The following is a 12,698-nucleotide window of genomic DNA, read 5'->3' on the forward strand; positions in this document are numbered from 1 at the left end:
TTTTAAAAAAATGCATAGCTGTCAAGTTCTCCCCTTTTTAAAGGGAAATTCCCTTATGCTGAATAGGCTTCCTCGCAAGAAAAGGGAAAACTTGACAGCTATGAAAATGTAGTGTTCGTTATCATGTTAATGTATATATGTATATATTATGTATATATGTATATATTATGAAGTATTATGATGCAGATATATCATTGTGTCCATTGAACCTAAATGTTTATTATTTCTTGTGAACTCTTCAGGGCATAATTTAGGATGGACCTGAAAATGATCCTAGAACAGGGGTCCCCAGACTACGGCCCGGGGGCCACATATGGCCCCAAGGCTGTTTTATACGGCCCCTAGGGTCCCCCGCCGCCCGCTGCTGCCGCCAACTCTTACCAGCGCAGTGCGACGCGGCTGCCGACTTCCGACCCGGAAAAGTGACGGAAATAGCCTGTGTGTATGCTCAAGCGTCATTTCCGGTGTACTTCCGGGTCGGAGGAGGCATCGGCACATGCACACAAGCTATTTCCGGCGCTTTCCAGGTCAGGAGTGTGCCAGAAATAGTGTTTGCGCATGGGTGCCACAGCCGCGTGCCCCCGCGCACGCTCCCCCACCCTCCGGCCCACCATGCAATCGGCGCGGTGGGCATCCAGCCCAAAGCCGGGTAAGTTTGGGGGCCCCTGTCCTAGAATGTTGTCTGAGGGCAGATGAGGGCCCCATTGGGTCCAGTGCCTGGGTGGCAGGCTGCCTAAGAACCACATGTATATCTCCTTGGATGGCACATTGGAAGAAAGGCAGGATTATAAGTGCAAGATAAAAATAAAATAAATAAGATGACTAATAAGCAGCTGCAAGACTCTGGGCTGCTGCTTTCCCCCATCCACACACCAGGAGGAAGAGATTAAAAGCATCTGCTTCTTGTTTCAAACCAACCACACTTCCCTGTGATGTCGAAACCCTTTACTTTAAATGATAACTTTCACCAAAAACAAAAAGGACACCTCAGTTTGATTCTGTAATAATTGTTTAAACAATCCACAGTTCCAAGCTCCAGCATCACAGGGAACTGTGGTTAGTTTAAAACCAGAAGCAGATGCTTCTCATCCCACTCTCACCCCCGGGCAGGGAAGGAAAAGGAGAGAGGAGCATGTATTCACATAGCAGGAAACTAATGTTATCTGTTATGTCTGAAGCCAGGCATCAGCGATGGGGCAAGAGAGAAATGCAAATAAGACAAGTGCATTTCAGCACTACCTTGGGTGCATGGTCAGAATACTTTTTTTTTTTTACAAAGGGAGGAGTCACACATGGATGTATCATCTTTTATATCGCCAAGGAGCAGGTTATATTACCAAGGATAGAAGATTCCTGTCCATTCCAAAATGGATAAATCTGATTAACATCATAAATCGTTTAGCTGACTCTATAGATGCATTAAAAAAAAATCAATATAAACTACTTGGTTGTCATTTGCCCTAGAAGCCACCATCAGTACGTATCATTAAGTAATATCAAAATACACACCTGTTTTCAGGACCTGTAATATTCATCTTACAGCTGGCAATTAAAGCTAATAGCTTAAAAAACAAGAATGCTTTAAAACACCTTTTAGCCAACTTCCTTTTTTTTTTTACAAATATCCATAAATATTACACATCCTTTACATATCCTTTTCTGTATTTTAGAATTTCTGTTTTGTTGGAAGCCGCCCAGAGTGGCTGGGGGAACCCGGCCAGATGGGCGGGGTATAAATAATAAATTTATTATTATTATTATTATTATTATTATTATTATTATTATTATTGTGAGTTTGGTTTTTCACTTTGTAGGGGCGGGCATTTGATGACAAGGCCCCTTTCCTTTAGAGAAATCTACAACACATTTCACAAAAATGCAGTTCAGATGTTCAGGAGTGGCTCTAAGGAGGGTTTTGGGTTGTTGTTTTTTGCAAGCCCTTGAATGGCCCTGGAAAAAAAGAGTAGCATTTATTGCCCTTTTTTAAAAAATGAAAAAAATAAAATACATGATATATTTTTTAAAAGTTAACTGGAAACAACAACAAAATTTGGCAAGGCAGACAAGACAGTATACAGTACCTATGAATCTGGCCTCTTCTGAACAGTCTTTCAATTAAGACGTAGAGCACTCTGACTATTCAGGAGAACCACTGGGAATTGTGGTGCTGCATCTATTGCTACAGAACATATTAAAGGTCAAGCGCCATAAATAGAGGGGCAAAAAGGGAAGTCAATAAGAAAGTGAAGAGAGATCCAAAACCCACAAATTCTCCTCAATGTAAACACCTAAAATAAACAATAGTCTTCAAAAACAGCCTTTTCAAGATCTCCCCATCTAAATTGCTTCATTTTTAATTGCTCTGGCTTCCCTACCAACACAAATGCAAATAAAATCAACGACAGCCCCATATTTTCAGTTCTCCTTTGTTTTGTGTTGTCCACTGAGCTCTTAATTTCTCAATACAATCTGGCGCTGCTTTCAAATAAGCTCTGGACTGAAGAGATTTCTGTTAAGACAAAGCCCGTGTATACATTTCCCTCAAAGAATTCTGGGCACTGTAGTGTACACTCCTGACAGAATTACAATTCGCAGCAACTCTTAACAAACTACAGTGCCCAAAATTCTTTGAAGGAAATAATGCGCTTTAAAGAGGCAATGTATGCTGTCAGACCCTGGAGCTCAATTCAGCTCAGACATGGCGTGGCTACTCGGTGGCAATGCACTCTGTGCTTTCACAGAGGCATTCACAACTATTCTTACTTGCTGTGTTCCAGGAATAAGCTCTGGTATCAAAACCAAGTGCTGGCCCTGAGATCCAACACAAATCAAGCCCAAATACAATGCATTTTCCATAGTTATCACAATTTGGGTAACACAACTTATACATGAAAATTGGTTTCTGCATTCCTGTGAGGCAAAAGCCACAATCTTCCCACTCAGCACTACTTGAAACTTCTGAGTACTGTATATCCTTTCCATGTACCAATCGGCTGTTAAGCAAACAATCCATCTTGGTTGTTATAATCACAGATCCTCCACTAAATTGCAATCAAACACAATTTTTATCGTGTACAGGCCAGCAAAAGACTATTTGGGATAAGCAGATAGCAAAGAGCTAGGATATGGGTGTGCACCAGGGAGGCAAAACAGTACTGGCCGCCCAACCCCACTCCTTGCCCACTGAAGCCTTGCTCACTGGGGTTGTGTGGCTCCAGTGGCAGCTTCCAGTGGGATGTCATGCGACTGCAGTGGCGGCAGGGGCAGGTGGGATGCCCGCAGGGGCACTGCCCCACAGGATTCCACTGCCTGTGGCAGCTGGTTTGCTCTGCCTCATGGGCAGCATAGCCCTGGGCTGCCACATTACATGCTGGCAACTACACTAAATTGAGGTGTTGGGGGGGTAGTGTGGTTGGTTCAGAAGCTTTAATCATCTGGTTCTTAGCAAGAAGTGCTGATGCGCAGAATTTTGCCACTTTGATTTGCACACAGACATTTGGATGAGTAGAGAGCATGCTACAGCTCTATATTCACTCTGTTTGGTGGGTTGTCAGGTGGAGATGGAATAACCCTCTTAGAGACCTGAGTTCATGTGCAGAATGTTGATTGGCTGGCCCCAGTGGCAATCACTCTGAACAATACAGTCTCATCGCAACAATTATGTTATACTTGGGTCAAGATGAATGGTAGGAGAACGGTGGGGAGTCTCGTGTAACAGCAAAGTATAACACACACACACACACACACACACACACACGGTAAAGGGACCCCTGACCGTTAGGTTCAGTCATGGACGACTCTGGGGTTGCAGCACTCATCTCGCTTTACTGGCCGAGGGAGCCAGCATACAGCTTGCAGGTCATGTGGCCAGCATGACTAAGCCACTTCTGGCGAACCAGAGCAGCGCATGGAAACACCATTTACTTTCCCGCTGGAGTGGTATCTATTTATCTACTTGCATTTTGACGTGCTTTTTAACTGCTAGGTTGGCAGGAGCTGGGACCAAGCAATGGGACCTCACCCCGTTGCGGGGATTCGAACTGCCGACCTTCTTATCGGCAAGCCCTAGGGCTCTGTAGTTTAGACCACAGCGCCACCCACATCCCTTATATACTTGGTATCGGTGCTAATAATTGCGATTTAAGATAGCTTGCACAAACCTACATTCCAAACTAACACTGCAGGATGTAGTTAATGTGGCAGAAACTGACTTGGAATACCAGACAATTTGCGTTATTGCCAACACCTCTCTCTTTCTCTCTCTCTCTCTCTCTCTCTCTCTCTCTCTCTCTCTCTCTCTTTCTTTAGATGGTTTCTATTGAACCCTTTTGCACAGGTTCCCCGGAGAGGTTTACAATAGAAACAAACAGACAACAAAATCCTGAAAAACACACATAGTCCATTTAGAATTTACAACAAGGAGCCACTAAGTGGCAATTAGGTCTCTCCTTCTCCAAATGCCCTCTGGAAAATATGCTTTGTTAATGGCCGCTAACTATTTTGCTTTTTACATAATTGCCACTGTCTGTTCTTTTTTCATTTCATTTCCTTCCGACCTCACTCCCCCGCCCATCCCGTTAAATGCCTGCCAGTTTAGGATTGCGTTTCATACATCTGATGAAGTGGGCTTCAGGCCACTCAAGCTTATGCCATAATAAATGTGTCAGGCTTTAAAAAGGTGCCACAAGACCTCTTTTTGCTGCAACGGGCTTATATGGCTCCCCCTCTGGAAAATGTTTTTGGTTCTGTAATCCAAACTGTATGTATGGAAAGAGGTCAAAATAGCCACACAGTTAAGTTCCACTGGGGTTTTTATATGCAGATGTTTCGGAAGACCTCAGAAAATGATAATATGTTGCTGAGGATTTAAACAAGAAAGAAAAAAGATTCAAGTTATCTTCATGGCATTTATGGAACAGACTGATCTAAGATGGCCAACACGTTTATAAAAGATAGTAGTAAAATAAATTCTGGAACATAATGTATTTTAAAAGTAGATGCAACACCATGCCATGTATAAAATAAATTTTGTTCTTGCAATTTGAGTACATGGGGGGGGGGGAGGTACCCAATAGAATTGTTTGCAGTTATGAACATGCTATGAATCTACCTCTTTGTTGCTTTGCGCTTAAAGGCACTGTAAATAAAAAAAGTGTTGCAGTGAAAGGTAAGTGTAACTGCATGCTAAATAGGAGAGGTTCTGCACACATAAAAACAGGGAGATTAGAGCGATCGTGTAACAATTTGTAGCTTGTTTTTCCAAATGCTCAGCCTGTTAATGCTGCAGCGGTTATCGTACAGCTGCCGCAGCCTATTAAAAGAGCCTTTTTTCCCTACTCAAAGCTAAAATGCTGGCAGGCAAGAGACAGAGTCCAGTAACAATTTGATTACTCAAGATTATGCCCGTTTTTTAAAATTCCAGTTGTGTAAGTATAGAAAACCAGAAGTTTACTTGTCTTAAGTTACCGTGTGCTCATTTGAACAACACTCATTTTAAAACTAAAATTTGGCAGGCGATTATCACATAATGTAGACCAAATGCAGTTGGAATGTTGAAAAATAGCTTTCGAAAAACCAAGAGATTTCACTTGGAAAACACTAACTATGCAACCACAGCTCCTACTCTACGCAAAATGTTTTAGAGCACTATGTTATACTGCACCCAACCAACCCCCTCAACTCAAGGTGTGATCATTTAATCTTCAAGTGGAAGACCTGCTGAAGTTCTGGAAATCTTGAGGATTAAACCAAACAGAACGTGCACGACTGAAATCCAGTGAAGCAGTCTTCAGAATCCCTACAAAAAGCCTTGAACAGCCTTCCCCAAACTGGTGCTCTCCAAATGTTGTTGGACATTGGCTCCAACCATCATGACCAGTGATCAGGGATGATGACTATACAGTCGTACCTTGGTTGTTGAACACCTTGTGACTCAAATGTTTTGGCTCCCGAATGCCACAAACCTGGCTTCCGACTGAATGCAGGAAGCTCCTGCAGCCAGTCAGAAGCCGTGCCTTGGTTTCCGAACATTTTTGGAAGTCAAATGGACTTCCGGAATGGATTCTGTTCGAGAACCAAGGTACGACTGTATTAATCCATGCATACCATATATGTGGTAAGATCAAACAAAGGATGCCTTGAATTGATCCAGTTTTAGCAAGTTTCAGTTATCTGTAGTTTACCAACCTATTCCCCGCAGGTCTTTCAAGAGGCACTTCTATCTTCCATGGCTGGATTGATTAATACCCCAGCTAAGTTCCTAACTGGTAATTGCTGTCAATCTGTATATGGACTTATCTGAAGATAGGTGTGCAGGAATATTTCAAGATCTTTACCAATTTTAGTACTGGTGGCCTAAACTCAGATATCTTCCATCAGCACCTACTTTCGGTCACACAAACTCTTTTGTGCCTTCCTTGAAGGAAAAAACAGTACAGCGAGTGGATATACACATGCTTGGATACACAAATTATGAAAACTGCGTTTCATAATCCAGTACTGATCATGGCTATCCAAGACAGGTTCTGGATGAGTCTTGGTCACCCATAAAGCCACTGTATTTTAACTGAGCCGAAGTAGATCAATGAGCTGTGTCCTCATGTTGGAACTTATGACTGGTTTTCACATTCAGTTTATCATAGGAACACTTGGGAGGCTAACCAAGTCATTCACTCTCATCCAAAAACATCCACCTGCAAAAAAAAACAACAACCCAGGAAAAACCACAATGACCTACCTCACTAGGTTGCTGATGAGATGGCTGCATTTTCATGGTACTTGCCATATTAAAAGTGCCATGAATTACAAACACTCTGAGAAGTCCAATTAGCACCACCAGGAGCCATAACATTTGTTTCCAGGTTGAATGAATGAACAAAACACAACAGCTTTGGAAATTATACCCTACCTGTCCGATAGACAAAGTTGCCTTCAGTCTCAGAGGATGATGGAGACACCAGTTCCTCTTCAAATTCGTTGGAGCTAAACGAACCCGAATGATTCCTTTGCCTTGTTTTTTCCATCATGGCTGCATTTGTGGCCATGACGTGCCTCAACGAGTCATTCAGGTAGCGGTTCAACAAGCTGTTTTTGTATTTGGGGGGCGATACATAATCCTCATTGGCACTTCCTTCTGGTCTAACTCCAGATTTAATTACTGAGCTTTCAGTCTTAATCACAGTGTGATGAACGGGTGTGTTGTATCCCCCTTCATTCATATGGCTTCTGGGAGGGTTTTCGCCATCTGAAGAGAGAAGACCCATCAGAGAACACCATAACCTATGTATCCTTTTAAAAACAAAAACAAAAAACCAATTCCCCCCCCCCAATAATTTAGCTTTTAGAGGATAAGTGAGATCAGACTAGATTATAAGAAGGGCCGTTTTGAAAATCCATTAAGATGCCGCCAGTCACTTCCCCTGCCTCATCCAAAACCAGTTTCAGATTATTTCTTCAAACTAGAAGAAGGGGTAGGGTATTTCTTGAGCACTCTTTTGATCTTCAATAAGAATTATATGGAGTGATTTATGATCAGCATATGTTTTACATGCTGAACAGGTTGTGAAAATAAATTTGGTCAAATGGTGTGGTGCACCATTTGAGAATCGCTGAAATCAAATTGTTGATGGGCATCTATTGATGACATGCAGGAGTGTTGCTAGTGTTTTGTCAGAGTGATCACCACCATTATTTTAGTGAGTAATGTAGCACAAGAGCCTAGATCAGGCATAGGCAAACTCGGCCCTCCAGATGTTTTGAGACTACAATTCCCATCGTCCCTGACCATTGGTCCTGTTAGCTAGGGATGATGGGAGTTGTAGTCCCAAAACATCTGGAGGGCCAAGTTTGCCTATGCCTGGCCAAGATGGACCTGACTTTTTGGGGTGTCTGTGGCAGCAAAGATAGCCCTAGAAATTGCAGCCCAATCTGACAAGGGATAATTTCCACCTTGCAAAAGAGAAAACACAGTGGCTACCTAAAATTCATTCTGAGGAAGTGGAGGCAGATGGCAAAAGAATTCATTGAACTGCCAGCATCTGGCCAAAATGGACCACGGTTCTGATGCCTAGTGGGTGCTTCCACAGAAGTCCTACAGCCATCAGCTGCCTGGATAGCCAGTCATAAAAACATTGTAAAATAAAATAAAAAGTACAGAAAGTAGGGATCACCTAAGCCCTATGGCTTCCAAGATTTCATCTTCCTCAAAGCCAGAATGGATGCATCTTAAATTTTAGCATGCACATGTGTTGTAGCTTGCAAGAGCACCAGCTCCTTGAGAATTGTCAGCCACTTTCAATTTTACTGGCTTTGCTTGGACATCTACAAAAATATATATTGAAAACAAACCTTCTGAACATGAATCATCGCTGCTTACACTAAGTCTTTCAGCATTTCCTTGAACATACTTGTTGTACAGCTTGATTCGCAAAGCCCAGCTGAGGTCTGGTTGCCGGACAGTATTTTTAAGGCGACGTCTTGCATTGGCAAACCAGTTTGATACCTAAATAAAAGAGAAAATGCATTAGTTTTCTCCCTCCTTCAAGAGAGAACTGAAGAGTTTTCTCACTGGCATGTGTTTTATGACATGTGAAAGAGAAACAAGTAGGCTGTTCACATTTTTTATTTTAGCAAAAGCCAAAATGAAAGCAGTATGAACACTGAAAATATTTAGTACTTAATATAACTTTATTAGAAGCCACCTTTACGGTTTTAAGGTAAGCAGCTTAAATATATGCATAAGCCTTCATCCCAAGGCCACATCTATAACACTTGCACTTCTGTTGCTTCAGAGGAACAAGGAAGAACAAAATACTGCATTGTCCCTCTTTCAGCAAGGAGGCTGCAACAGGTTGCACTTCCTGCTATGACAATACAAACATGATGCACAGCTGCAATTTCAGGGGTTCTGAGTGGTGGTTCAACACTTCCAATTTCTGCAGCCCAGCCATGCAGAAGTGACCTTCTGCTGGCAGTGCAAGGAGGCACACCCTCCACCGTCCTGAGAAAACCCCTTAATCCCAATTTCATTCTATTGTTTGGATGTAAACACACGCCAATAAACACATTTTAGAAAGGGACAATATTAGAATGGATGCACAAAGTATTCTTATTTTTATATTGAGATCCTTTGCGCTCCGCTCCTCCATGCTTGCTCTCAAGCAGCCGCTACAAGCTGCCCAGGGGAGGAGGCCAGCAGCAGTGGCCAAGGAGAGATAACGGGATACTCCTTCCCCATCGCTCAGGACAAGCGCTGGCTCATCCTCCTTTTTGAGCTCGGTGGTGGCAGCACTGGCAGGCGAAATAGGGACATTCCAGGATCAAATCAGAAGCTGGGGTGACTGTCCCTGGAAAATCAGGACGCTTGGAGGGTATGGAATTGATCAGTAGCAGTGGTGGAACTCGCCCTTCTTCTGATAGGAAATGCTCTGCATGGAGGAGGGATGGGGGCCGAGTGAGAAATGCCCGTTTTCATATGAGGAATGTTGTAGGGTATGTAATTCATACGTCTGACAGAGAGGATTGTGAGGCTAGCACAAGACCCTGTAATCTGGAAGTCACAAGCACAGCCTGACACTAGGCAGACTGACCAGCTTTCCGACTCTGTCTAAGACCATTCATATGCTCGGCGTCCCAGTGGGAGACTTTTAATGACTGCAGCAGTTGTCAAAGGCAATGTATTCGCTTGCCAAAGAGCAGCACGGAAGCATACCTTGGCGATATCAGACTGCCACGTGCAACAACAGAAAGTAGGGTATTATCCACAGAGCTCTTTACAACAAGCAATAAAACGAGTGTGATTTATGTGCATGTGCTACTATTTGCTTGAAAAGGCCAGCGGCAAACACCGCGCACTCAACATTTCCATGTCAACTGCAAGCATTATTCATGTGAATATGAACAGCTCCTCTTTGAAGCATTCCAGGAGACTGAAAAATCTCACAAATAAAATAAGATAGCTGTTAAAAACAAGAATCCCCAAAGATTTGTATTTTGGATGCTACCTTGCCCCCACGGGGGGGGGGGAAACCACATAATCATTTTAGGTTGGGGGATCAAACTTTTCTATGGGTTCCAGAGCCCCCAAGGAAGGAGCTATATCCTGAAGAGTAGCAACTGTTAGTAAACAGCAAAGTTTTGACAATCCCCCAAAGAAAAAAAGCAACAGCCCCCTGGCCAACAAGGACAGCTGAAGCATGAAATATATGCCTATTATATAATGTGACAGGCTAATATGTCTCATATTAATTGGCCATAACCCAGCATCATGCAAAATCAGCAGTGGGCTGTTGTATATAGTTCCAGACCCACAGCAGCACAGTCAGAGTGCTGGCTATAGCACCAATCATCTATTTGGGAAAGGGGAGGAGAGGGGTGGATCCAGCCGCCTGCTCTCTCCTCACACAAACAATTGGGCATGCAGCCCTAACTCCCAGAATGGGGCTTTCCAGGCCTGGGAAGCAAACACTCAGTAGCCATTCTCACACATGGTTTCTTAAACAGCAAGGCATATGTCCAAGATGCAGGGGTAGCCAACATGGTGCCCTCCAAATGTTTGTTGGACTAAAACGCCCATCAGCTGCAGCCAGAATGGCTAATGGTCAAAGTTGGCGGAAGCTGTAGTCTGACGCCATATTGGCTACCCCCAGCCTAAAGGCATGTGATGCAGTGCAGCCTGAGCTTAACTGGGGGGGAAATTGAGATAGGGCTGGAAAGTGGAAGCATAGCTGGATGGTACTGTGCTACAGTTAGAAAATTGGGGGCAGCAGGGGACAAAGAAGGGAGAGTGGTGGACAGGTGGCGAAAGAGTGGGAATAGGGTGAGGAGTAACAATGGTTTATTTTCTGATTGATTAAGATGGTCCGAAACTGGAATGTTTTATGCAGCTGGTTGATACATCTGGGAGATCCGGAGTCCAGGGGAAGGGGGGGGGAATAGAATTAGATAAATGTGGTTAAAGGTTATTATGATAGAAGAAATAACATTTGAATGTATGGGAAATTTTGGGGGTATAAATTGTGAGGCTAAAGGAAGAACTAGAGATGGATGGGGAAATAAAGTTAGATTTGGATTAATTAACGAATGATTTACAGGTTGAGGCTAGTCGATGTCTTTTTTTCTTTGAGTAGATTAAAATCGGTTGGGAAATAATGGAAAAACTGTGTCAGAATGATTTAAGATGATAAAGGAAAATTGCTTAATTTAGATTTAATAAATGGACCCAGTGTGGGGGGGATCAAGGAAGGCCACAATGTCAACTTAATGTAATGAATTTATATGTTTTTTTCCTCTCTTTTTTGATTATGTTTTATTTTTGCTTTTGTGTTTTTGTGTTAAAATGTTTGAAAATTAATAAATATTATTTGGAAAAAAGAAAAAGGCATGTGATGCAGCCACTTTGCTGAAGCTGAGCAGTCCCAGGTTCGATTAGCGCCTGTATGGGAGATCTCCGCCTAAGAATCCAATGTAATACCAACTTGAGTTTCATCATGGAAGAACGGCAGGATATAAATAAATGTGTGCACGCACAGAAATGCGTGTGGTGCTTTTCAGGTTAGGGAGACTTGACTAAACTAAGAGAATAGAAATTATCTACAACTCCTGACCGGGAAGATCAGAAATCAATAAGATAGAAACTTTACTAAGGAATGCAATTTTATTTTTTAAAATTTATCTTGGAGAACACTGTAAACAACAAACTTTGGCAGGACTGTAACAACACCTGTAATGTAACAAGAACTGTGGGAAAATAGGGAATTTCAAGAAAATGGAGAACTTATAATATGCAGTAAAAGAAAGAGGGAATGTAAAAGGAACCCATGGAGGGAAGTTCAAAGATTCAGGGAATCTTTATGTGTATGATTATTATGAATACCTTACTATTTGAATATAAATTTAAATTGTAAAAACTAATAAAAAATTGTAAAAAAGAAATTACTTACAATTCCTTAGTTCCTGCTACTTACTCCTATAAAGTGTTTCCATTCAGCAAATGTGTTTCCTGTGCTTGGTTTCATTTAACACTGGCAGCCCCATTTTCCAAAACAGCAAAAAATAATGTGCCTATCTTTATCTTCTTTGGTTGAATTATTATTATCATTACATCACATCCCATACTACACATTGTTAATAATCACAAAGGGGGCTGTAACTTAAAATACTCCCCCTTTCAAAGTAAGTTGCATCCTATATATGAATGTGAAAACCTGAATATTGCAAGATCCTTAGCAAGCCAGAACCAGTCCATTAGTCATACTGCGGCAAATAACTTCATATTCAACAATAAAGCCATTCATATTTCCCCTTCTGGAAAGAATGTTCCTTCATTCCCCCCCCCCCCTTAAATTCATAGGAATGGCTAAACCCAAATTTAAAATAAAATAAATCCACCCCTACGGGAATAGGGCAAATGAAAACATGACATATTCATTGCAAATTAGCAGGACAAATTGCTAGCCTCCAAATTGGAGGCTAATTGGCGAGATAAATATAGGCTGTGGCTTTTAGACGGATATGGCTTCCTGTTCCAGTTCTGCTAGTTTCAGGAGTATAAGGTTTCGAACTCTAAAGCAAAACGGGAGGGCGGGCGGCTAATAACTTGTACTACATACTGCTCCATTGGCTTTGCTAGGGTTGCCTGAAAATAATCAGCATTCATCCTACTACGTTTAGGCTGAGTGGTTCTTTTCCCAAGTCTTCTC

The 12,698-nt window shown here is 42.3% G+C and overlaps 1 protein-coding gene across 2 annotated transcripts in view; it reads right to left on the minus strand.

Moving 5' to 3' along the window:
* MKX (mohawk homeobox) overlaps nt 1-12,698 on the minus strand; it is a 60,701-nt gene that overhangs the window by 31,377 nt on the left and 16,626 nt on the right. For both annotated transcript variants that reach the window (XM_035129958.3, XM_035129959.3), the window contains 2 exons: nt 8,347-8,500; nt 6,908-7,243 (listed from right to left, as the gene is read on the minus strand). In XM_035129958.3, the coding sequence (XP_034985849.1) occupies nt 6,908-7,243; nt 8,347-8,500 (490 nt within the window). The remainder of the gene's footprint in view (nt 1-6,907; nt 7,244-8,346; nt 8,501-12,698) is intronic.

This window comes from Zootoca vivipara, chromosome 11 (genome assembly GCF_965207765.1).
Source record: "Zootoca vivipara chromosome 11, rZooViv2.hap1.1, whole genome shotgun sequence".
In the NCBI taxonomy this organism is placed as follows: domain Eukaryota; kingdom Metazoa; phylum Chordata; class Lepidosauria; order Squamata; family Lacertidae; genus Zootoca; species Zootoca vivipara.